Raw genomic sequence first — 26,904 nt, forward strand, 5'->3', positions numbered from 1 at the left:
ATGAAAGAAATTTCCATGCATTTGAATTCTACGACATTATTACAAGTTAATTACTCATTGCGATGTGTGATGCGTGATTGTAAAGAATGATAATCACTCACTATTATGTGAGACTGCAAAGTGAATGAATGTAGCGTTAAATGATGAGATAGCAGTATACAAATGGGCATGGCTTCATGAAAATATCGGAACACTCAAGAATGAGTGATTAGCTTTGAATAAGGAAGTTATTTCCGCACATTTATTTCTCTCCTCTGCACAGTACGGTTTAATTCTTGCTTTTAAATTGAACAAAAGAATAAATAATCGATCGGACGAAGTAAACACATGCAAAAGAAGACTACTGAGCGAGTAATTTACACAGCGAGTGACTGTGAGTCGCAGTTCAAGATAAATATAAATTTATATAATAAATCCCAGTAATATACACAATGTGGAAAATCACAACAAATTATAAACCAACGAGAGAGAGAGCTGAAAATGAAGTCAAAGCTCAACGCCAAGAAATCAACAGCACCTTCAATCTTGCCATCAAACAATGTACAAGCAACCATCTTTCCTGTAAAATCTAGCAGCCGGATGCACCTGCGTATAAATTTTCTCATTCTACTTACACAACAGATGCATATTTTTTTTCCGCCACCGATTTTTTCTCATGGGAAGGTGTGGAGTGATCCGTCTGCTGCTTCCTCGTTCATAGAGAATATATCGACAGGGACACTAGTGCAGTTAAAGAGGCTCTGGTCCTGGACACCAGCATTTGGGGAAACTTGTGAATGATCTAGGAATATCACGATTACAGTGATATCGTCGTGGAAATTGCGCCTTGCCCCCCTTTCAATTCTTTTTATGTCGTCGTATCTCAATTCTCTTTTCCTTGCAGCCTCGTCGATGGCAGCTCTTACCAATCGCTTTGCTATTCCCTGTAATTAAATTATCAGCAACTCTTAAGTTCTCAGCATCTTATAATTTCTATAAAACAGAAAACTACCACAGAAATGAACTTTGTTGGGGCCTTACAGCTCTTGGATTTTTGGAGACGATTTTCACGGCTGTTTCATCACTTAAATGCTCCCAGAGACCATCTGTTGCAAATATCAAAAACATGTCCTGTGGTTGTAACTTTCGAACTACTATCGACGGTTCTGCTGTCATTACAGGCTTCTTTAAAGGAACGGGCATACCGAACTGGTGGAAGAGAGGATCTCTGTTAAACTCAGGTTTCTTCAAGTAGACATCACCGATTGACCTTGAGACCTACAAAGGGGAGGTTTCATCAGATAATAAGCACAAGAAAGTACCAGCGAGATAAAGAAACAACGCACAAGAATATTACATTCACTTTCACAGGAGATATAGGATTTATGAAGTTGACTATCACCAAACTGAACTTTCGTCATAAGGCCGCTGGAGTAATTTTTTTTGCTTTATGTGTGTGTCCGTAATGAGCATGAAACTTGTCATATCTCTTAATTGCATATGAGAGTGGAGTTCAAAATGATCACATACAAAGAATATGCTCGACTGTCATTTTGACTGGTCACCATACAATACTTTTTAGGCTTTCATATGCATTTCATGAACCGTCATCCCATTTGCTTCAGATACTTTAATTCTTAGCTGCCTAGAAAGTGGCTAAAGAGTAAAGAGGCAAAACCTGTGAAAATAGATGGATAGGGATAAACAACGAGAGAATACCATATCCAGAAAAAAGTGGACTTTTCCTTCATACTCGTCAGGAAAGAAAAGCTGTAAGATCCGGTTCATGCAATGCACCTAATCAGAGCAGGACTTTCTAGGACTATGTTCATGCCCTCAAACAATATGCTGTAAGATGGCAATAATGAAAGGCATAAGACGATTAGCCGTTTGTATTACTACTACTGCAGGACCAAATAATATATTACAGGGAACCTCCTCTTCACAGGATTAGAAATACTAATATCGGAAATTCAAAAGTATAACCACACCATTTTCATTACGCTCATACCACAAAGTTTCATAAGATTCTTTTAGTTACAGTACAAGTTTCCCCAGATTCTCATGCATCACTGAAATCAAACCTCGGGTTCAGATTCCAAATAACTTACCATTTGAACTAAATTTTTTCAAACAACCCCCTAAGAAAAAAAAGAAATAAACTCTCTAGATGTGTTAACCAATAGAACCATCCTTTTGCTATGACTTCCTTTTTACAATTTTATTTCAAGTCTTACAACAGATATTCAATGCATCCATCATATTACTCGATTGATTAACAGTTTAAGATCACTTCTATTTATAAATATATAAAGAAATAGAATATGATAGAAATGGTAATCATAAATTGATTTATTACCGGTTTTTTTTTTTTTTAACGGAGCTTGGATACTTCATTTTATTGGCCTAACCAAGACAACAATTTCTAATTGATAATATTTAATCTGTATACACTCCTAAAAAATGGATCTAATTGAACTTCACACTCCCAATTTTTGATAATTCAATCAATCTTTCTTGAAGAAAGTTGGGGTTCCACCATAAAACCAATTGGAAAAATGGGGAGTAGCCCAATTACTTATAAGCACATGCAAGGTCCCTTTTTTTCCCGATCAAGTCTTGGATCATAACACGGATAACTATTTTCAAATGGATTGGGATTGGGGAGAATTTCTGACATGTAAAGTCAATATATCTATATGTATTAGAAAATCATATGAAGGGGATATTATTATTTTAGTTTGGATCTAAGAAATTCGATGAAACTATTCTAGTGTTGAAAGCCAAAGGAGAAAGAGAAAACAGAGCTAGTTGTGAACCAGGAAAGTGATAAGACAGTTCAAGGGAGTAGTGAATTGGCCATTCCCACGCCCTTGTTGACAATCCTTTACTCCGGCAGCATCTAGGGTTCCTCAAACAATGTGATATCTCACATTGGGTAAATCCTTAACCCTTCCCCCTCTTACTAAGGGATTCATACTGTCAACACTACACTACAACGAAGTTAACTTGCATCAAACTCTAGTATTCCACTAGTCATTAAGGTTTGCTCCTAACATAAGTCAATATTAAATATGTTAACCAATACGAATAATGTTCAGCAAGATAATTCATGAACCAAACAAACCCGACATTTAGTACCTGAATAATGCCCTTAATTCGCCAAACTCCACGTGTATACACCACAATGTGCGCATCATCAGGGTGAAGATCCTTAACCTCCTTCCTCACTTCCTCCACTGAAACATTGTGATCCGTAGACAACCGCTCTGCGACCACGGCCTGCCCATCCGATGCTCTCCTGCCAAGAACTGCCCTCGAATCTCCGAGATTAGCCACATATAAAATACCATCTGCAATTGCACCAACCAGGCAACACGATCCTACTGAAGCAATCTGCGGCCGCACCATCCATGATCGCTTAACCAACTCCAAGAACTCCTCCTCTGTTGCATCAAATGCCTTCCTTATCACATCCTCTGACAGCCCACCTTGTTCAGTTGCAAACTCTGAGGGAACAACAAACAACCTTAACTTCAAAGAAAAACACAATTCTTTTTTGTATTTTTACTTTTTTGTTGAAAAAAAAAATGTGAACTTCATCATAATAATCCAAAGGAAAAAAAAAAAAACCCATCTGATTAATTGACCAGTAAAATTGAGTTAAATGGAAAATAAATTAATAACTATAAAAATGGCATCTGAATTTCTTTAAAATTGTTTAGCTAGAAAAACCATAAAAAAATCTGTAAGATCAATAAGTCAACTGGGATTCTTCCTGGTCTCAATACATATAATTCTTCTGCTAATTGGAATAAAATTATTGAAGAAAATAATTAGATAAAAACAGAAAAATAAAGAGAAAAAAGAACATGAGCATTTCTGCAGAGGGGTATACTACTCACTGTGAAGGAAGGGGAAGAGGTGGTTAGTGATGAAGCGGGAAGCTTCAGGACCGCCATGGCCGTCATAGACTCCAACATACGTGGCGCAAGGAGATGTAAACACCTGTCCCTGATCCTCCAGAGCAGAATTAGCTTGAACCACTGCAATCGAATAGTCCCCAGAAGAGTGGGGCTTGAGGTCCATGTGCCAAAGCAGCCCATCGCCGCCGTCTCCGCCACCAAAACACTTCTCCAACGGCCTCCGACACATCTCCAACATCATTGTCAACTTGGGTCCTCCGATTTTACTTCGATTCCCACTTTGGTTAAGGGGAAAAACAGGAAAGGGAATACGTGGGTTTTGGTTTGGTTTGGTAGTTGGGCTGTTGGAATAAAAAGAGAGGGACGTGGGGATTCCGTGTTTAAAGGGTAAAATGGAGGAATTTTTCCGAGAAAAATACTTTGGGTGAGGGCGAAAGACAAAGACTTTGATGTGTTTTAATATTTTACTTTGTCATTTAATTAAAGGGAATTTTAACGAAAAGTTTTCAGTATTGTTTATGTTAAACAAAAATCATATTTTTACACTAAAAAGTTAATTCTGATACTATTTATTTTACCTTTTATTTTATCTTTATTATTAAAACTCAAAGTTTTCAAATCTTTTTCATTGATTTTCCTTTAATTAAAAGAAATGGGGTTTTGCTTTTGGAATGTGGTGGCGAGGTGGACGGAGAAAACTTATCTAGTGCTTTGTCAGACGAGAGAGAGAGAGTGGAATCATGTTCTTAATTATTTTTAAGAATTTGGAAAAACAACAGTGTTATGATGCGTTTAGGAATATGGGATAGGACTCACAACTCATGAAGTGGTGGAGACCCTTTAATTTTCCAAGGATTAAGTCTTTGGTTTTGCCATTTGACTTATGATCCATAATAATCTTAGAAAAAGAAGTAGAAATCATTTGATTCTTGTTGTCGATATACAACAGGAAGTACTTTTAAAATAACTGAAAAATACTTTTAGATTACCAAAAGCGATTCTAATCATGTTTGACAAAAAAATATTATTGCTTTTTAATGGAGCACTTGAAAGTTCATAAAAAAATTTCAATGTGTTTTTAATATAAGCGTTTTTATTGAAAGTGAATCTGAGCATAAGTGCTTTTTCAAGGAAAAAAAAACAATTTCAAATGAGTCAAACATTACTATATTTCGAGTAATATAAGAGAGAACTAATTGATATCAAGGTCACAAAGAGGGTGAATTGAAAAAAAAAATGAAAAAAACCCTCTAGCAAAATCTCTCTCATCAGTTTTGATTGCGGGTGTTTTAGGTTGTCTTTGGTAAGACCCCGTCGTACTCATCGTTATGGCTAGCTCTTCTCTAAGGGTGTTGTTGATCTTAAAAATTATTAAGATTACTTGATACGCAGACCGAACTAAAAGCTAACTACGTCCTTGTTATGGTTGATATGAGTGTGCCAAGGTGAGTCGGACGAGTAAGGTGATGGTGGTGGTGGTGTCGAATTCCAAACTTATCAGAATCAATTGCCAATCCTTAACAGTTTTAGTGTATCTAGTACTCCCACCGAATCGTGCTCAAATGTAATCTCTCCACAACCCTTTAGTTACAAAGACTCGACTAGGCTATTGTTGTCTTGGACTGGAGCACCTGAAACTTACCTAACTGATGTTGGGCAAAATACCAAGCCTTCTACTACAATTTACTTACCCTTGGCCCAAACTTGAATTATGGGGCCAAACAGGTTTATTGTATGAATACAATTGTCTTTTAATGAAAAAAAAAAGAGAAGAAAAACAAACTTTAAATAGTTTAGACATTACAAACTCAGTGTTGTGATTAAACATTTGCTTATCACATTGTAAATCAGACAACTAATAATTAGCTTCCAATTTGGTTGGTTCTATGCATTATTGTTTGGAAAATTAATTGTTTGGGTCATCATACATAACATAAATATTTTTCCTTTTAAAGAAGATATTTGTCCCCATATAAAAAGGGTATCAATTTCTTCTTGGAAATCGAGGTGACTAAATGACAATTATACTATTTACTCATTTATTTTTCATATGGAATAGAACCAAATCACATCACATTGTGGAACATGTTTATTATTTTAATTGTTGAAATACTCCAACAAAATATAAAAGGGTAAATTACATAGTAACTCTTCAGGTTTGAGGTCTATTACAACCTCATACAATATCTTTAAAACATTTCACTTTCATACCTCACGTACTATTTTATTTCAAAATAATACCTCCATTAGATTTTCCATCAATTGATCCATTAAGCGCTGACGTTGTTGCCAAATGTGTATCAAGTGGTAAAAATAATAATTTTTTAATTATTTTTTTTAAAACCTGAATCTTCTAAAAAAAAAGCTGAAAGAAAACCCCCACCCCCGTGAACCCCCCCAGACCAGAAACCTAGAAAGAAACCCCCTAGCCCCCCCCCCCCCCGGGGAGACCCTCCCTCCCCCACGACCCACCTCACCCAAAAAGCCACATCCCTCCCTCCGCACCCACCCTCTTCCCTCCTCTACACGCCCCCACTCCTTAAATCCACACCCATTCCTCCCACCTCACGAACCCGGCGATGGCAGCGTAGACGGGATTTGGTTTTTTTTTTTTTTTTTTGGGTTGCAGGTAGGGGGTCGAGGGAGGAAGATGTAGATGGGGGAGAAGAGAGGGGAAGAGGAGGGGGAAAGACGAACTTAAGGGTTTTTTTTTTTTTGGTTGCAGTGGGAAGAAGATGAAGATGGGGGAGAAGAGAGGAGGAGGAGGGGGGATAAGGTTTCTAGGTTTGGGGGTTGCAGGGAGAAGAGAGGAGGAAGAGGGGGGATAAGGTTTTAGCTTTTTTTTTTAATTTTATTTTATAATTTAGAAGATTTAGGATTTTTTTTTTAGATTAAAAAATTATTATTTTTGCCACATGGCACACATTTGGCAATCACGTGGCACAAATGTGGCAGCCACATCAGTGCTTAACGGATCAATGGATGGAAAATCTAAAGGAAGTATTATTTTGAAATAAAATAGTACGTGAAATATGAAAGTGAAATATTTTAAAAGATGTTGTATGGGGTTGTAAGGGGTTACTATGTAATTTACCCAATATAAAAATAACAACATAGATAAAATCTTGAAAGGGAACAACATATTGAGAAGGAACCTTCAAAGTCATGGAGAGCAACTCTTTGATTATTTTTTTTTTAATTTCTCAAAACCTTATTGCATGCATGCAATTCTCCTCAGCTCTTGGGATGTAACTAGGAAAGGAAACAATCAAATATATCTCTTCCTGTAAAGTTAATAGAGATGTGAGGTGACATACCCCGACCGGAATTAAGGCGTGCTGGCCTTCACGTGAAGGTGACGTAGTCAAAAGTGCAAGTGATGTAAGGAAATTATGAATAAATTAAAACTGAAACTAGAACTTTATTAACTAATAACGTGAGTGCTCGGTAGTGGTTACAACCCATAACTACTAATATTTAGACATAGATAACATAAGGGTAAAGTAGTCGAACGAGAGAAATACTTATTACACAACTAGAGATAAGTTCCTACATTAAGATGGAGTTATGTCAGAACCACCAGCTATTCCTCGTATGCCACAGAGATAAATCAACTAACTAGGACCTGGAGGGGCGAAAAATAGAAGGGTGAGTGGGCACCAAAATAAAGGTTTATAACATCAATTTATCTTTCAATCATACTAACTCCTCACTGCAAAACATGTATAGTTTCTACAAATTCATACTACGTATAGGTATGAAAATCAAATGCATGCCAAAGGTAAGTCCAGAATTATGCCACAACAGATATTCTCAACAACAATAAAGATATGATTATGTGCTGTAATCTATACTAACATGTCAGTCGGAGTCACCTAATGTGACCTGTACGACTGCACCTATCACTCATCCGTCTATGCTAACACATCGAGTCAGAACTACCTAGTGCAGTCTGTACGACAAGCTAGGTGTGATAATAATGTTCTAGTGCTACACTCATGTGAAGCTTGTGCTAGGCACATTTATCATCGAGTCGGAACTACATATTATGGTCTGTACGACAAGCTAACACTTACTTGGATCCAAGGTGAGCGTGCAGTACCGGGGGGTGAACATACATGTGAAGGCTAGCCTGGCCTCGGGCTGAGCACTCACTTGGGGTGTAGCAATGATGAGCAGACTATAGATATGCATGCCAATAAGTCTCAATCGTTCAATTAATCACATAACCTAACTGCGCATCTCACAATCACCTTTGCATTTCAATACATTTATCACAATAATATGCAGGTAAAATGCTTATAAGTGTGCTAGGATGATAATTAAATTTCTACTTTAGTGAAGCATTTGTAAAAATATAAGTATCATGGCCTAACATGCATAATTCATTTAAAACGTTTATGGAAACTATAATGTATATACATAAATATACGCAAACAAAATGCCCACTCACTGGTAAGTCGTAGGATCGTAGCTCCCTAATCTTGCTTGTCCACGTACGTCCTCAAGGTAAGTTTCCCCTATATGCAAAACAATTAAATTTAATTAGTTAATAAGGACATACACCAAAATCTAGGATTAACTTCCCATACTTTGCTCAAATGGAAGGTTTGAATATACGAAAATGTTCTACTCGAAGTCATGGACCTACACGTAAAAACCACTCGCCGGCCAAAGGCCAGATGTGCCCTCATGCGCCGTCCAATGCACGACCACACGCCCGGCCTTGTGCACGCACGTGCACTGCAGGTAACTGACGTAATAGAGGAATATTCCATTAAATAATAACGGACGTTAACGGCGTTACCTGACGCCGTTAGAATATTTCATCAACTTTGACAAAATATTCTCCTTCTTCTCCGATTTCTCTCGCTGTTCGCCGCCTTCGGTGCTGCCATCTGCAACTTGAATTTTCGCCGGAAATTGGAAAATTTTCAAATCTTCATAACTTGCCCATTTTTCACGAAATTTATATGAATTTGAAGCTTATGAAGAGTAGAACAACATTATACCTTCCAAAAGTCCAAAAGTGGACGAAAAATGGACTAAAAATGGCTCGAAAGTCTTGGCCAAAAGTCAACTCCTTGAACGTGCTTGTTTCGACTTCAACGCTTCACCAAAACTAGTCTAGGGACCTTAGGGAGTTGCGTGGATGCTTCCACAACCTTCAAAACTTGGTAACTTGCCCGTTATCATGTTGACACAAAAATCACCGAGTCGTAGCTTCCGAGTTGCTCTGCGTTGACCACTCAAAACTCAACCAACGTGCGATATGAGGGTATGGTTAAGTTCGTGGTGACGAGAAGAGTCCAAATATTTGGTTTTCAAGTTCGATCTATGAAGAGATGGTGATGGTCTTCTTTGTTGCAGAGAAGAGCAAGATACGAGTTTAAGAGAAAGAAATAGATGAGAAAGAGAAGTGATGGTTTTTTATTGGGCAGAGAGAAAGAGAGTCTGATTGGGTGCTAGAAAGAGGGAAGAAGACTGATTGGTGAAAAATATAAGGCACAGACCAAATTTTAAAGAAATAAAAGGATAGGCTTTTACAGATTTCCCACAGTAAAAGCAAAATAGAAAATCTATCCGAAATAATGTTTCTAACATTGATAAAATTAATGTACACCCGTAACAGCGAGTACAAATTAATTACGATAGTGAGAATACTAATTTAAAAGCGAATAAATACGTCCAAGTCACTTGACAACAAGGGCATAAACAGTAATTTACATATTCAAGGAGAAATTACATAGAAAATTAGAGACAGGTTGTCACATGAGAAGACCAAAAAAGTCTATATCAATGTGGAAGGTTTCTATGAAATTCAAAGTTAGCCACTCCATTTCAACAAGGTAAATTTAATACTTTGAATAGACATGATTTAGAAAATTCCGCACTTTTTTACTATTATTTGGAATTTTTGTATCTCTATCTGTGCTACAATTTTTTTTCTTTTTCTGAAGGCTAATTTAAACACATTTTTATGGATATCGCTCTTTACTTGGATTAAATAAATCAAATAAAATCAACGAATAAAATTAAATAGGAATCTATAAAAAGAAGAAGAAAACAATATGCATATTTATTATAATTTTTTACAGAAGAGAAAATTTTTAAAGTAGTTATATGAACTTGTACATATTTTTTAATTTGTCATATGAATTTTCTAAAATTATTAGTTTGTTATCTCACCCTAATTCAATTAAGTTTTCCATCCAAAAGAAGGGCTATTTTAGACTTTTGACCTCATTTTCACAAGTTTATTCATTTATTTATTTATTGTTTTTATACAAAGATATACGTAGATTAGGGATGGGCGATAAATTGATTTTCAACTTTTGACATTTTTTACAAGTTCTCTACTTATCTTTTGGTATGAAAGAATCTCATGTTCGTTTCATAAACTTATGGTGAACTACTAAAAAATACAATAGGCTCACTAACATGAAGTTTCGCTATATTACAAGCTTTGAAATTTCAATCTGGTCAATCATGCTCATTAAAAAAAAGGAGTTGTAATGTCCGAGATAACATTGAAATGTCCAAATAATCTTGAAATGTATCAGAATGGGAAGTTGAAATGTCTGAAATAGCCTTGAAAATAAGTCATGTGCCTAGTACATGGCTTATTTTGGATGAAAAACTTAATGGAGTTGGCAAATTAATGATTTTTGAAACTTGATATGACAAATTGCTTAAATTTTTAGTTTATATGACAAATTAAAAAGAGCGTATAAATTCATATGACATTTCAAATAACTAAAAAAAATATAAATCACATAGCTAATTTTATCATTGATATGGACTGCATACATATGCAAAAAAAAGGGCTAAGAGAATGACTCATACTAATAAGATACGAAGCTACAAGAAAGAAGTGGTATAGAGAGCAACCAACAATCAAAAGAGAATGTAGAAAACTAGACTACTAAAAAACAATGTACGACAAGAGATTTTAGCACTTTCTTGATAAATTCCGAAGAAAAGACTTAAAAGTTTTTTAAGAAGCAAATGAGACCCCCACTTCCACATCTAGCCTTTCAATATGGTTTGGTTTGGTTACGGGTTTGAGCTTTTAAAACCGACTAAAATGAAACCGGACCGATCACTTACACATGATATTTAACTGATTAATGTATGTGAAGTCTTTTTATTGGTTAATAATTAGGTAAGAAAGTTCTATTTGAAGCTTGATGGAACATTGTAGACTTTGAGTTTTAACTTTATAAATTGATTACTAATCTTTAAACTTTGATGTTATTTTGGATTTTAGGATGATTTAATGTATTGTAAGAAAAGTACGTACCAAATTATTGAATTTTTGTTATCGTAATTGGACTATAAGGTTGAAAATATGAAAGAATAAAGGATAATTATATTAAGGCTTATTAGTCGAAATGCCTCATGAAACTGCTATTGAGTCTCAGTTTACCATCTAAAACTGGTTGTGTCTCACTTTACCACTTGAAACTGACATTTTCGACCCTTTTGTCTCACTTTACTCATTTCCGTTAATGGACTGTTAAATTTAAGGGTACTTTAGACATTTCATTTTTTACACATTTATTTACTTCTACCCTACACACTAAACAAGTCTCAGTTTTATTTTTGAAACTCTAATTCAAACCCATAAATTGGGGCATTTTTTAAAATAAATTATTCAATCAATAGAAAATTCCTGAGCAACAAAATCATTGTATCAACCAAAATAAGGATTACATTTGTTCGTAGAGGCATTTCACTTGCAAGACATCCATGTATTAGCTCGAAACTTTACAATTGAAAAATATTCATTACAACAAAGTCATTATACCATTAAGCTATCATATCCAAAATACCTCCCAAACCAAATAAATAATTTAAAGCAAATGTGCACAGTTTGAAACAAAAAATTTCAGTCACAAGGAGGAATCCAAAACGAGGGCGTTATGATCAATTCCAATCACAGGGAGAAGTACAAGTTGTTGATGCTTCACAAGCTCAACCTCAAGTATTTGGTGCTTCACACACTCAAAGTCAAGTAGAATTTGTTGCCCCACAAGAAATACAACCATCTTTTGAATAAGCTCATGCCTAATGGAATCAATGCTCAACAATGTAAAATTTTTTGTTTCAAACTATGCACATTTGCTTTAAATGATTTTTTTGGTTTGAGAAGTATTTCGGATATGATAGCTTAATGGTATAATGATTTTGTTGTAATGAATATTTTTCAATTACAAAATTTCGAGCCAATACATGGACGTCTTGCAAGTGAAATGACTCTACGAAAAGGATGTAACCCTTATTTTGGTTGATACAATGATTTTGTTGCTCAAAATTTTTCTATTGATTGAATAATTTATTCTTCAAAATGCCCAAAATTTATGTGTTTGAATTAGAGTTTCAAAAATAAAATTGAGGCTTGTTTAGTGTGTAGGCTAGAAGTAAATTAATGTGTAAAAAATGAAATATCTAAAATACCCTTAAATTTAACAGTCCATTAACGAAAGTGGGTAAAGTGAGACAAAAGAGTTGAAAATGTTAGTTTTAAGGGTCAAAGTGAGACAAAACCAGTTTCAGGGGGTAAACTAAGACTCAATGGCAGTTTCAGGGGGTATTTCGACTAATAAGCCCTATATTAATGCCGAAACCACCCGTACTAAAAGGTTCAAAATTCGTTTGGTGCACTTCATTCGAATTTTCATCAAATTGGATCCCCATCAAATTGTTATGTAGTAATTGGCTTGGTTATGATTTTTGAGTTCGAAAATCAAAATATACATAATAGATGAACAAACAAACGGATTACAAACTAAAAACATATTACTCAATTAATTGAGCAGAGAGAACACTACAAATTTGCTGAGATAACTACATAACTCGAAATGACTACATTGTGACTTACTTGTTCTAACTAAATAACAAAACATTTTATTTATAGAGAGCTAACCCTAGTCCCAAATAGACAAACAAACGAAACCCTAATTCAATGGTCTAAGCCCAAATTTAAACTCACAAGAAAGCCAAACAATAAAACAAACCTAAAATACTAATATTTTCCAAGACAAATTCAAACCGGACCGTACTCATCCTTAGTCTAACAACATTTTGAGTCTACAATGAACTTGGGTTTTTAAGCCATCTCCAATGGCTGGCAGTATGCAGAACTATAGCCCAATTCGATTAAAACCCCATTTTCATTGTCTGCTAAGATCGGACTGGTTTCGTGAAAAAGATTTGCGAACCGCATCAAACCTCGTTAAGCGTCGGTTCAATCGGGTTTCGTTAAATGGGAACTCAGGTGGAGCCAATCTAAAAGCTCAATTATGTTAAATTTGGCTTACATTCATGAGTAAATCTAACTTAATTGTGGCTTCTAATGTCGTATGACATAATTAATAGCTGTGAATTATGAGCAAGGGAAAGTGTAGAAAGGATGCGAATTCTATTGAGGAACTGGATTAAGTGGAGATGAGAAGGATGATTTTCTATTTAGCTTGGTTCAAACTGAAAGTTAATGCAAGGGCATTCAAAATCAGACCGGTTTGGTCTGCTTTGGTTCGGTATAAAAAGTTATATTTTCTTGAAAACTGGATCAATCACAAAATTCGGTCCAACTCGGTCGGTTTTTCCTAACCCTAGAATTATCACAGTACTTGTGTCAAAACCCTACTAGTTTTTCTTCTTCTTCTTTACTTTTTCTCATTCTTCTTCTTCTTAACTTTTTCTCAACAGCTCTCTTATTAGCTTGTATTCCAAACACCCTTTTCCCATTCTCTTTGACCTTTGTAGGGACTTCATCAGTTTCCATATTCCTTAGCTTCCCTCTTCCATTAGCTTTTTCCCGACCTCTCTTTTTCTCTCCCTGTCTCGTGCACCCTTGTGACAGTCACAAAATTTCAAACATATATTGCAATATACATGCATATCGGAGATGTCTTAAACTCCACCACACAACACAACATCCACCCAAAAAGCTTCTACACTCACACTTTAATCATGACAACCACAACTATATTTTACAATGTGTTCATCTATATATATATATATATCATCGCCGAGCATGCTTAGGCATATAATTAATCTAATTAAACCTCAAATTCAAAGCTAATTATAAAAATTATACCTAAAGAACCTAAAAGTTTACAACCTCATCCATTAATCTCAACAAAGAGTTCTTGATAATGGTGCCCCTATAGCTAACAACAAACAACAAAACTATACTAATGTAACGTTATTTCAAATTAAAGCAAACCAAAAAAAGCTAAAAACAAAATGATAGTAAAAAAAAAAGTAAATTGCAGGCATGCTAGAGAGCCTATAATTGTTTGTCCAAAGTCCAAGCTTTCTTCAAGAAAGATAAAGCCTTCTAAACATTGGATCGATGTACCTTTCTAAACGAAATCTTTTTTTACACCAGAGAAAGTGACTTCCCACACCCATCTTTCTCTCTCAACATGACTATATATGACATTTAGATTTATAAATTAAAGAAGAAACGCTGTACAAAAATAAAAGTGTACAGAAAAATGAAAAAGCCGTAAATAAATCATTTTCGTTTTTAACTCTCTATCCCCACCACCGGTCCACCACCACCGCCACCAGCATCAACTTTAAACATGCACAGGAGGAGAGTTTGCATGCGAGAGCTGCTTTAGCCATTCATACGTTCTGTGATGTGAAAGGGTCTGCTTTTCCTTTTGCTTACAACTTTGCTGCTGCTTCTTGTTATTATTCTTCATCGTCATCTTCAACTCTATCGCTACTTTTTCTTTCGACTCGGCACGCGTAATCAAGTCAGCTGCTGCCGCTCTTCCACTCCCACCTTCGTTGATGTGACCTGTACTACTACTCCTACCGCTACTCGATCGGCTCTTGATGATCACGTTATTAGACGCCAGCGTTTCGATCGAGCACTTGCAGCCATGAACATTGCTAAAAAAACTCTGCTTTCTCGGTTTCGAATTCTCTGACTTCAAACCACTTATAGTACTAGCAGCATTGTTGTAATTGGAGACGAAATTTGTACTGTTGGTGCTACTAACGCTGCTATTTCGACTGACGGAATTTTTCACGTTGTTATTCGCGCGAGTACTACTAGTACTACTATTGGTACGAAGTACCTTGTTAAAATCCTGCAATTCCATGTCCGGAGTACGCACCAATCCCAACCTGAAAAAATCCCACATCGAGGACTTATGATGCCGGCTGCCCGCCGTTTCTAATCGAGAATTTGGAATTTTGATTTGCGGTTTGGGACTTGGCTCTGTGTAGAATTGGTTTATTGGTCTTGTTCCTCTTGGCTTTGAAGTAATGCCTGTTGTGGTGGTGGTGGAGCTCGTGCTGCTGCTGAATGATGAGTTGTGACTAATTCTGCTTCTGCAACTGCTGCTTCTGAGCCCGACACCACTCAACGGACACCGCCTAGTTAGTCCGTTGGAGCAGGTGTCTGAGCTGACGGAGGGACGGAGAGGTAGAATTTGGCCTTGGAAGAACACTTCATCTGCAGCACACATTTTTGTGTATGTCAACAAATTATTTGACCCGCGACGCATTGACGAACCGAAATCAAATTCTTGATCTTGGGTTTCAGTGGCGACATGGTGAGTATCAGATTCGGGATGGGAAAGTTGGGTTTTATCCTGTTTGATCAAATTCACTGGAAGATCACAGAGTGACACATCCCCTTCTTCATCATCATCATCTTCTTCTTGCTCGAATTGGTCAGAGACAGAGGCTGAATCTTCATCAATCACTATTCTTTCTTGTTCATCATCGGCAATGTTTGTAATTGCTGCCATTGTGATTTCTGAACTGGGCTTCTCCTATTTTTTTTTCACTCTATCAAGAAATGAGAGTTGTAAGGATGTTGAGAAAATGAGAGGATTATAAGTAGAGATAGGTCAGAGACTTTTGGTGTTAGGAAGTGAGACGTGGAATATAAAGAGAAGAAAATTCCAAACTTAAAATATAAAAAATGAAGGGGAGTGATTTCCCCACTAGCACTACCAATACCTTTATAATTATTTTTCTTAACTTATTAGCGCGATGTGATCACTTGTCTAATTTAGCCTAAATCTTACTTTTAATATTTTTGTCCTTAAAAAAAGGTTATTTCAAAACACCCTACGCTTGATCAAGAGATTCTATCTTGAAACCATTGCATGGTATTGTCACTGGTCAATTAAATGTTTGTCATGTGTTAAAAAATTACTCTAATTCATCAGCTAAAATATTTCTGAATAGTCGAAAACTAAGGATAAGGGCTTTGTGAAATCTTTTAGGATATTAATATGTAAAAGAAATGGATATTCAATTGATATTTGCCATGTGGCATGATCGGTTACATGAGAATATCTCTCCTATACAAGAAGTGAAACTGATGTGCAAAAATTATTTCCCAAATAAAAAAAAAAAAAAAAGCAAGTGGAGTGCGGAAAAAGCAATAAAGAAGGAATATATTTTTGGAACAGGGAGAGGGGGGACGGACCCAATTGAATAGTGTCTCCTTTTTCTTGTTTGGGAGTGAAGAAAAAGAAGACTGGACACTGGAGTTTGTGGCCGGCCATTTGCTGAGACCGAGTTTGTCTCTTGTTTCTGTGTTTATGCCTTTTATATTGAAATATATAACGGGATTTGGAGCACATGAAAATATGGAAGGGAAAGTGGTTACTAATAGTGCATGCCCATCTCCAAGTGGGGTGGTACAAATAATCATTCATGGCAGTTGAGATTCTTCCCTTTGTTTTTGGTTGGATAAAGTTTTATTTATTACAAGCGATATTCTACATTAGGGAAGAAACGTAATAAATTGAAGAAAAATAAAGAACCCTAAGTGCCGAGACAATCCACCACTGATTAATGTAGCTTTTCTTTTGTTTACATAGTTTGTGGGTCAAATAAACTCAAGTATTTGTAATGCGATTGCCTAATAGTGCATGCATGAAACAAAACTCTTTTGGTTCTTTTCCTCTATTTTTTTTTTTAGTCAAGTCGACCATTTCTTTCACACAAAAGCCCAAAGAAAAGTTTGTCCTTAATCTAATGTTGTCAATGGTCCGGGAAAGCAATTTAAGAGGTGTGACTGTCATACTATCATATAATGTTATTAGTTCGTATGTATAAATATATAGGGGTTGCATGATTGATATTTTAATAGATCTAGAGTATGATATTAATAAAAATAGAAAGGTGTTCTAAAATGAATGAATTGATTATTAACATTGTGTGAAAGTGTTTGCATCGAAATTAACGTTTAGGTCAGATATCGGTGATTGTAAAGCAAGAATCTTTAGCGGGCTAGCTTATGTTGAGCTTTTGTTTCTAAAAGTAATTTTATCGGGTTAGGAGTTTCGCCGAGTCTCATATGTAAAAGGAGGTATCCTCAGCGAAATAATAATTCTATGAGGAATAACATATAGTTTAAAAGGATATGTCTATCTAATTACGGATGGAGTCTTGGCTAAAGAAGTTTTGCAATTGGGAATAGATCTCAATGAAGAAAATCGTCAAGGATTTTATCTTCACTAAAGAGATAGAGTCATATGTGGTTCTTGTTAAATCTAGGGGTGGGCACTTGGAACTGAAAACCGAAACCGAAACACGAATCGAATCAAACCGCACCAAACGGTTTGGTTTTGCGGTTTTGAAACGGTTTCGGTTTCAAAACCGAACCGCGGCACCCAAAACGGTTTGGTTTCGGTTTTGGGTTTTCAAAACCGCACCGAAACCGAAACCGAAACCGAAACCACACTTTTTTATTTTTATTTAGTTCATTATTCAACTAGGTTATACAGAAAATTTATACATTTGGTTTTGCGCCGCTAGAACTTCTGGGTTTGCACCGACGACACCGAGTGGGTTTGCGACTGCGTCTGCGCCTCCTTGCATCTCCGCCTGCGAGCGACTGCTTCTGCATCTGCTTCTGCCTGCCTGCATCTACCTCTGCCTGCCTGCATCTACCTCTGCGAGTCACTGCTTTCATCTCTGCCTTGCCTCCAATCTTGGAGTCGACACACCCAGAGCAGAGGTAAAAATTTCTCATCCTCTGTCTTCAATTTCACATATGTTGTTGTTAGATTAATTCGAATGTTAGGCAGGTTTGGGTTTGTTGTTAGATGAAGTTATGTGGTCACAAGTGACCTAGTACGGTTTTCATTTTTGATATCTCTGTTGAGACTTGTATTGCTTCAAAATGTTTTTCTTTGCTGTCTTGCTAAATTACGGTCCTTCACAGAGATAAGGATTGCTAGCCTTCAAGTTGTCTCCTCTATCAGAGTTAGTATATGAGCCGTGTCTTGTTGACAGCCTTTGTGGGGTTGGAAATGCTGATAATTTAGTGTTGTCAAAGGGGAAGCAAGCATAAGGGATTTGTTTGGGGCTTAAGTTTGATTACTGCTGCCAACACCAAGAAGAAAATTAATAGAGAATCTTATTATTTCCAACATGGTCACCAATTGGCACTTGACAGCGTCTTAACCAAGATGGTTATTCAGATCCATCTTCTAATCCATTATTGTTAGTTTTTGAACAACTGATTTAGTGGTTGCATTTGACTTGTATTTGGCAGGTTGAGGACTAGATGATTTCTTGGCATACGATCTTATGGTGCAAGGTTAGTATTAAATGAGAGGAAAATTTACTTCTTGGCATACGATCTTATTGTGGTTTGCTCTTTCTACATGATGATTTCTGCATTTATAGGGAAATTCAGACATTTGCCTATTGTGGAGAATGGAGAGGTCATTGCTTTACTTGATATAGCAAAGTGTTTATATGATGCCATTGCTCGAATGGAAAGAGCAGCTGAAAAGGGAAAGGCTATTGCTGCTGCTGTGGAAGGTGTTGAAAAACATTGGGGCACATCTGGTTCTGGTTAGTAGAGAGTTTAGTGTTTTCTTTAGACAAAGAAAAGGAAGAAGTGACTGAAATCACACACACAAAAGAAGATGGCACTGTAAGGGAGAAGCTAAGATCGGAATAAACTTTTTATGAGTTTTTCATACTGTCTTATCATCTGATAAGTTCTCCCTACACGGTTTTGTTATTGGTCGAGATGCAGGATTCATAACGTATCACTGATAGATATGAACATGCGAAAAAAATGATGTTTTATTTTAAATGGCACCAGCGGTCTATTTTCTCCTTATATATCATGACGGTTTCATCTTTAATGTAGGTGCTTGAGACTACCAGTACAGACTACAGAGCAAGAAACTGGAGAACATGTGGTGTACGAAATTCATACTGTCGCAAAACCCCCTCAAGATTCCATTGATAAAGAAACAAATGAAGAGAACTCCGCGGAACATCAGGTTTACCTGGACACAAACATAAAGCTTACAAAAGTGATGTCCTTTTTTCTTCGTCTCCAAGTACATAACCTTTGTGTTTTTCTTTTCCTTCCAATGTTAGGCATGTACTGAGGCGGCTGATTTGAGTACAACTGCAGAGGAAAAGAACTTAGAGGAACATGCCATTCAGGAACTCTCTTCTCCGCTGGTAGTAGAAGAAGCAACTCTCTTCTCCTTTGTGTTTTTCTTTTCCTTCCAGTGTAATTTTTGCTGCTGTTTTTTGTGCAGTTTTGTGCACAAAAACCGTTTGAAACCGAAACCGAAACCGTTTGAAACCGCACCGAACAGAACCAAACGGTTTGGTTTCATTTCGGTTTTGGCTTCAAAACCGCACCGCACCGCACCGCAAAAAGTTTCGATTTCGGTTGTGGTTTCACTCGAAATCGCACCCAACCGCACCGCGCCCACCCCTAGTTAAATCTCTGTTTCGCCCATCACGAATATCAACTATTTTATGATCGGTTATTCCCATATTACTTTCCACGTTCGACACAAGCAAGCCGAACCATGTTTACGGTTACCTTTGAATATATCTGCTCAGTAAGCTTGATTTCGGTGACGTTGACCTACATCCTTATCAACATTATTACTACTAATACTGATTTTATTACTACTCCTACATAGACATGTCAACGGATCATATTTTGGCTCGGATCTGATCCGAATCCGATGTAATTGATAGCATATGGATCGTGACTTTCAATCCAATTATCCAAATAAGATCTGAATCTAATAATTCGGTTATAAATGGATTTGGATATAGGTCAAGGCTAATTGATCTAATAATAAGCCCGACTTAATATAACATATTATTTGATTTTTATATATATTAGTCATACTTTAGTGTGGTAATTTAAGTTTTTAATACAATAAAAATACACTTATATCCTATTTTCTTATTGTTCAGTATGAAACTTTTAATAAAAACAGAAAAGTATAAAAAGAATGAGGTTACTAATTATATTTTTAATTGGGTTTTTTTATTAGCACCCCATTAATTGTTGAATACACCCCACTTAATATTTATTGTTAAATGATTTATATAAAATGGATATTTAAACCTTAAAAAGTAAAGAAAAACAATTATTTTCTTCTTACGCCTCAAATCATTTAAAAAATCCTAACCACCCGTAAAGTATATATAATTTTATATACACCTACACTCACAATGTCTTGTGATTATGTTTTATTTTATTTTATTTTTAAATATAAAATGTTAAAGATTCTGCAACATAAGAGATGAAGTACTCTTAAATATTCATATCTTCTTTGAGATAATGTAGTATTGTTTTTTTCTTTTGCTAAAAATTTTTAGGTATGTTTGCTGTTTATTTTTTAGGATGGTTTCTGGTGCAATTTTGCAGAACAGAGAATATGCATGGACACAACAATAGCACAATCAACTAGTCCCTTCATGATTTTTTTATTTCAGAAAAACCAACAAAGTAGCCATTTCTGAGTTTAAAATCAAATTCACATCTAAAGCCTAATTCCCCTAAATTGACAAAAACCTTGAAGCAGTAGAACCATGCGCACTGTTCGTGTGCTAAAGGCAAAGGGTTTAAATTTATTTTTTGGACAAGATGAAGACTTGAGGTAGATTTTGGTGTGGGGTGTGAGGGTAGTTTTGGTTAGTAAGTGGGGTGTATTAAGATATTTTTTAGTTTAAAAAGTAAGTGTGAGGTGTTTTAAGTATGTGAGGTGTATTCAACAATATGTGGGGTGCTAATAAAACAACCCTTTTTAATTTTCTTAGGCCTCAAAATTAGATCTGATAAGGATCTAATTGAATCCAAATTCGACGCTAATCAGATTTGGATGAACAAGTCATATTTGATGATTCGAATAGGTTACAGATCCATTAATCCGAATGTAAATGAATCTGAAAATAGATTAAGGCCTATCTGATTTGAATCTGACCCGTTAATAGGTTTACTCCTACGTCCTTATTACCAACAATACCAATACTAATACTGAGCCTGACACCGTAAATTAAGACCTTCACAATGATATATTGTAATTGCAGTCATTTGTTTAGAAATTTATAGTAGCCAAAACATAGACCACACGAAAGTATAGCCTTCTCGGACGCGCATTAGCATGCTTACGCCAGCTCAAGGCTCTGAATGACGTAATTAGGTCATACATTTACAAAATAAAATTGTGGGATCATGATTTTCTAGACCATGACAAGTGGCACCTTGAATGGCAAGAAGGACCAAAATGCCCATAGTCCATGAAGTTCAGACGATCAGATTAGTCAGGTGTCATCGTCAAAATCAGAGAAAGCTATTTGTAGATGCGTGCAAATTTAGTTCCAACAAAAACATTTCCTTCTTAATATGAAAATTACCACCTATTATTGGAGATTGAGCGTACTAGATAAGCAGTCCTAAACATACGTTGGTCTTTAAGTTTATTAATTCTTGATCCCTCGCAACATTGAAATTCAAAATCTATCAAGTTGGCCATTGGGGTTTGTGAGTATAAGTATGAAATTGAATATTGTAGCTGGCTATAGTGTTTCAATTTGACATGACAAAGTCTTGTTGAATTCTTAGGATTATAATTCAGATTGAAATCTATTTGTTTGAATTGATGCACTCAAAGTTTGATATAAATTCTATGTTGGTATTATATGTTGATTCTAATAGGAGAGTAATTAGGGTTGATCTTTTATAAATAATGATCAGTGCAGTGCTCTCACAAAAGATACGTTCTATTATCCAGAAACCTATTGTTTGAAAGTTTATTGAATTTTTGCTATAGAGGAGAAGATGCTTTGTTTCGGATTTATCATGACTTGTTCTTCAGTTTCAAATTCTGCATGTAAATTTTCTTTATGGTTTTTCGTGGCACCTATTTAGTTATTTCTTCTCTCTCGTAATTATATAGCTAAATCTTTGATCTATTGGTTGCGTTTATAGTTACTCTTACAGTTTGATTGCAATTCAAATTCATGAAATCTTAATGAACTCAAGAAAATGATAAGGGGATTTTATTAGATAGACACACACACACACATATATATTCTATTACAATACACGAAGAACTTCAGTCAGAATATAATAATGTCTTCATTTTAAGAAAAATGCTGGAGTCGTCCATACGTATACGGGCATTGAATCAACATCGTCCATCATCCCTGAAACACACTTGAATCAAAATTATGGACTACAAGCCGGTAGGGTTTGGACCTCCTCTCTTCATGTCTTCAATCTCAACTCCGCACCAAAAAATGACTTATATGTCGTGAGAGAATGACTTATATGAAACGGATGCCTCATTGTGTGGGCAGTAAACATATTCCGTATAAATTACTCTCCGCTCGTGGATTAGTGAAATCTAATATCCACTATATTACAATTACATTTTGAATAACTCCACGTTAGTATATACATGTTTCAAATTCAAGCCCTATGACCTAGAATTGTTGAATCAAATTAACCCACGCTGAATAAGAGAACTATTATTGACCCTCCAAAAGAGTTCATTCACTTTCTCGTTTGTACTGTTATAAGAGAGTAATGCATGAAATTAACGTTGGATAAATCTAGATGATCCCTAGCTAGATCCGACAACATGATCCCAAAACATAAACCAATCCATACCAAACACAAAGTCACATTTCTATTGGATCTTGACACAAACACATGCATTACTAATGCAATTTTTTCATAACTAAATAGAAATGTTTTGTGACGTATTTCACAACAAAAAGAAAAAAAAAGAAGGAAACTAAGTTAAATTAAGGAACTCCTTGTTGGTTAATAGCTTCAGTGGCGGAGATATCACCCTGAGACGTGATCGTGGCGCCTGAGACGGTGGGGCCCTCGGTGGAGCCAGCCCCACGCCCTGGCTGAACCTGCTGATGGCCTTGTGTTCCGTACGCTTGACGCTTGTAATCCTCCAAGTCCTCGTACTGCAGATACGGACTGTCCTTCATCGGCAGCCCTTCCTCTACCTTCCCTCTTGCCTCTGCACCCTCAGCTGGCTTTCTGTTCTGCTGCTCTTGCTTGCTTGCCATCTCTGAGATCTCGATTTCTGGGTTATTTTTCTTCCAATCTTAGACTTCAGTTTTGATTAACTTGGATCCGATTTCTTGTGGGTTTGCATGGCTTTTATAATGTTTTGGTAGTGCTCTCTGACTATGCCACGTGTTTGGACGAAGACACGTGTCCCGCGGATAGGAGTTGTCGGCTTTACGTGGCTAGCCAGTTAGTATTTTATTGTGTGGCATGCTACATATATCCATGACAATGAAATCGGATAAGCTTAAAAAAGGACAACGGAGTAGGATCTGCGATGAGATATATGCAAAATTATTGCGTACTCGGTACTTTAAAGTTTTATAACCGTTAGATTTTGATTTTTGCATTGTTAACAAAGATCTACAATTAAAACCTTCAGAGCATTGGGTACTCTATACCACCCAAGAAAGTCCCATGAATTATGTATGATTCAATTCCTATAGATTTGCATATAAGGAGGCCTTGGTGAACGAATCCCCAATTTTTTTAAAAGTGGAGATTAGTGGTAGGGTCAACACTATATCAAATTTCAACGATTCAAACGGTTTGTTTTTCAAGTTGCACTTCATAGATCATTATTGTAAAACATTAGCCAATTGAAAATATTTTAGACATCTAACTAAGTTCAAAGAGATTGACGAACGCTTTATTCTATAAAAAATAATAAAAATTCGTAGTGATAATTAAATAGGCAAATCGCCATTTAGTACTACAATCAAGTACTATTCCTCTTTATTGGTAAATGAGTGATCTTAGGTTCAATTATTGTCAAAGATGAATTTGAACAATATTATTGCTAGCACTTTGCGAGGCTTAGCCTACCCCTCCCCCCTCACCCTCACCCTTCTTAGTGTAGATAATTGTTCCAAGAAAAATAGGCGCTTAGATTGAATTGAATTTTTGTAAGGAAAATCTACAAATCGAGACTTACAAAATAAGTGGTTCGGATCATTGAAATTTGTTGTGGAGTGAATGTCACAACTATTGTCCATCTTTAGAAATAACAAGAAAATATGCCCGCACGTTGCAACGGGAACCTGTTGTTTCAGGTATAATCAGATGAATAAAACACATTTAAATTAAATAAATTCAACACAATCATGAACAAACAGAGTGATACATGAGTGAATTGAGGTCGATAAGATAAGCTGTTTTGCTTTTATATACATTCAAGTGAGTTGGCATATAAACACATTGCACAACATCTTTGATTAGAAAGAGATGGTTTCCAAAAAAGTTCTATTTCCTTAAGAAACAGAAGAAACATGTAGTTCACACATATAAAATTTCAGTTACCAAATCCAAAAAAAAAAAAACAAAAATGTGACTCTCTCTCTCTCTCTATGGCTTATATGAAGTGAATTCCCTAGTGGCAAGTAATATACTCTCATTAGCCCAAGAGGATATGAAATTGGTCGAGTACACTGTTCTAGCCATTTGGATCAAAAGCTCATGTTTGCATTGTGCAAAACCCTAAATACTCAGACATATGAAATCCAATCTTCCACTTTACAAATCATATATGGGTAAAATAATAGCTCTGAAGAAACCGAAAGAAGTAAAAGCCTTTAGAACACAAATATACCTGAGGTTTCAAAATATGGAGTTGAGGAAGCGTTTTCTTCTTATTTTGAGGGAAGACGAATGCAGCTCTGAATTTGACCCATTTTCTTAACCCGCAGTTCCTATAACCCATAAATTTTTTTAGTGTCGTTCAAAATCACAAATACCCTAGATGAATTGAAAAACTGCATATATTAGTTAAAAACACCTGAACAACATCATATTGCCTGTACTAAATATAACAATACCCCAAATTTATGGTGCTATCAAATTTATGTATATAAATTTACATATAGTTTTTAATGACACTAAAGATTAATTCTGAACTTATGGTACTATCAAAGTTATGTATACAGCATACCTATATTAGTATGATTCTAATTTACATCTGTTTCTTATCAAAAAATTTATAACATAAATTTCAATATGTATTCTTACAACGCAAAAATTTTCTTTTCGTTTCGTAAAATTACAAATTATTCACTAATACTTCATACATGGAGCGGCGAACCACTTTAGTTGGGTTCTCTTGGCACATATTTGAGTTAGAAAGTCGGGAGAATTCTAAAACCAGCATGAGATACTTTAGAACAATGACAAAATAGGTGTGGATGTGTTTTAATATTCCTTCCAACGAACAACAAAATGTTATCCCCTAGATGAAAAAATACAACAGAAAAAAAAAGCACATGCACTTTACCCCAATGGCGCATGAGTACAAATTGATCCTAAATTTGACCTGAGTAAAAGTTGATAAAAGGATAGTACTTATATATATTTGTACCAGCCAAGGGTAGCAAAAAAATTAATGAGCAATCCAAAAAGTAGCCAAAACCGCTTCAGCCATATGCATCATGAAACACAATCTAAGCTATCTGGACAGACTATCTAGAATTATTATCTGATATACTGTTGCAAATATGCCTCTATAACAAACACAAAACATGGAATTCTATTACCTTGTTGTTATTGACCTCTTTCTTAGTCAGAATCGCCAGACCTTCCGAACTGTCGACCAGGACCATGTCGCCTTCACGCACCTATGGCCAGAGTTGAAAAGGAGATTCAAAATTATAATATATCATACTAACATATTCTCAAACACATTTCATCGAACACCTAATGTGCCACGTTCTCATATGCTTTCTTGTAAGATTAATTGAAGAACAGTAAGTTTTTGAACAAAATTAACTTGTAGATGAGTAATTTAACAGAAAAGAAGCAATAAAAAAACCTAGAAATCTTTAATTGAAGAACAATACTTGGTATTTGAACAAAATTTAACTTCCAGATGAGTAATTTAACAGAGAAGCAGCAAAAAGAAACCATAATTCTTGAAAAAAAATTGTCTATAAGAAATTGTTTGGGCCCAAAATAATAGTTTGGGCCGAGTATAGAATCATTCTCGGCCCGGAAGGCCTTGCGACAAGAGCGCCGTGGATCGTTCAGTACGTGGGCCTCCAAACCTAGGTCGGCTAGGTCATAACGCAAGAAGTCGAGTCCTAGTGCAATGAGGAGTCTCGGCAGGACTAATAACCCGGAAGCGAATCCGGCTCGGTTAAGGACTAGGTTCACAATCCTAGTGAAAATAGGACTGGTCGAGTTGGTGCTGATCAGAAGAAAAAGACCTAGTCCGAGTAGGGTTTTAACTCGACCTTGGGGGGAGCCGTTGCTATAAATAGAAGAGGTTGTGCATCATTCAAGCCCCCTGCAAATCAATACAAAACTGCCCTGCGCAAACTCTCAACAACTTGAGATTTTTTTTCTTTCTTTTTCGCTGACACATCTTCCGTTGGCATCAACAGCACTGTGGAAACAACCGATGATATCTTAAGTCGGCATAGATAGCTCTATCACCGTAGAATCAGTCGATCTCGCAGTATCTTTCGTTGGCATCAACAGCACTGCGGCGAGAACGGTTGATTACCTATCCAAGTCTCGGTCGAGGAGGATTTCTGGATCCTTATTGATTGAGGTCATCTTATTAGCCTTCTCGGCGAAGTGAGGTGTTACGGTATATCGAGCTCGGCGCTTTGTTCGCCGAGTTATTTTATGATTGGATATTCCCAAGTG

At 36.0% G+C, this 26,904-nt stretch overlaps 3 protein-coding genes across 5 annotated transcripts; 1 reads left to right on the plus strand and 2 right to left on the minus strand.

The window, feature by feature from the left end:
• Window positions 1–384: 384 nt before the first annotated feature.
• Window positions 385–4,261, minus strand: LOC126584159 (probable protein phosphatase 2C 78). Its single transcript, XM_050248628.1, has 4 exons — window positions 3,885–4,261; window positions 3,121–3,488; window positions 1,021–1,257; window positions 385–923 (listed from the first exon to the last, which is right to left on the minus strand). The coding sequence occupies exons 1-4, from the start codon at window positions 4,144–4,146 to the stop codon at window positions 654–656; spliced, it is 1,137 nt and encodes a 378-aa protein (XP_050104585.1). The 5' UTR covers window positions 4,147–4,261; the 3' UTR covers window positions 385–653.
• Window positions 4,262–14,208: 9,947 nt separating this feature from the next.
• Window positions 14,209–15,864, minus strand: LOC126584152 (probable membrane-associated kinase regulator 1). The gene has a single exon (XM_050248620.1). It carries the CDS (start codon window positions 15,683–15,685, stop codon window positions 14,498–14,500), a length of 1,188 nt encoding a protein of 395 aa, XP_050104577.1. The 5' UTR covers window positions 15,686–15,864; the 3' UTR covers window positions 14,209–14,497.
• A 1,763-nt stretch (window positions 15,865–17,627) lies between these two features.
• On the plus strand, window positions 17,628–19,517 carry LOC126584192 (uncharacterized). 3 transcript variants are annotated; one of them, XR_007610008.1, is made up of 5 exons: window positions 17,628–17,913; window positions 18,454–18,498; window positions 18,588–18,758; window positions 19,063–19,198; window positions 19,299–19,517. XR_007610008.1 is itself a non-coding variant. In XM_050248655.1 (4 exons), the coding sequence occupies exons 1-4, from the start codon at window positions 18,833–18,835 to the stop codon at window positions 19,486–19,488; spliced, it is 303 nt and encodes a 100-aa protein (XP_050104612.1). In that variant the 5' UTR covers window positions 18,818–18,832; the 3' UTR covers window positions 19,489–19,517. The 3 variants fall into 3 exon arrangements, 1 of the variants encoding a protein (XP_050104612.1); XR_007610009.1 differs by having other exon boundaries at window positions 18,598–18,758; XM_050248655.1 differs by lacking the exons at window positions 17,628–17,913; window positions 18,454–18,498; window positions 18,588–18,758 and adding an exon at window positions 18,818–18,840 and having other exon boundaries at window positions 19,299–19,368; window positions 19,400–19,517.
• Window positions 19,518–26,904: the final 7,387 nt, after the last annotated feature.

Source organism: Malus sylvestris, chromosome 2 (genome assembly GCF_916048215.2).
Source record: "Malus sylvestris chromosome 2, drMalSylv7.2, whole genome shotgun sequence".
NCBI lineage: Eukaryota > Viridiplantae > Streptophyta > Magnoliopsida > Rosales > Rosaceae > Malus > Malus sylvestris.

What these genes read in the sequence shown, in the direction of transcription:
- LOC126584159 (XM_050248628.1), bottom strand. Translation starts at nt 4,146, where the DNA reads ATGATGTTGGAGATGTGTCGGAGGCCGTTGGAGAAGTGTTTTGGTGGC. An exon ending in CCTCTTCCCCTTCCTTCACA is followed by an intron (nt 3,489 to 3,884) that starts GTGAGTAGTATA and finishes TTGTTCCCTCAG; the next exon opens with AGTTTGCAACTGAACAAGGT. An exon ending in TCTCCAAAAATCCAAGAGCT is followed by an intron (nt 924 to 1,020) that starts GTAAGGCCCCAA and finishes ATTTAATTACAG; the next exon opens with GGAATAGCAAAGCGATTGGT.
- LOC126584152 (XM_050248620.1), bottom strand. Translation starts at nt 15,685, where the DNA reads ATGGCAGCAATTACAAACATTGCCGATGATGAACAAGAAAGAATAGTG.
- LOC126584192 (XM_050248655.1), top strand. An exon ending in AGAACTCCGCGGAACATCAG is followed by an intron (nt 19,199 to 19,298) that starts GTTTACCTGGAC and finishes TTCCAATGTTAG; the next exon opens with GCATGTACTGAGGCGGCTGA. An exon ending in AGAGGAACATGCCATTCAGG is followed by an intron (nt 19,369 to 19,399) that starts AACTCTCTTCTC and finishes AGTAGAAGAAGC; the next exon opens with AACTCTCTTCTCCTTTGTGT.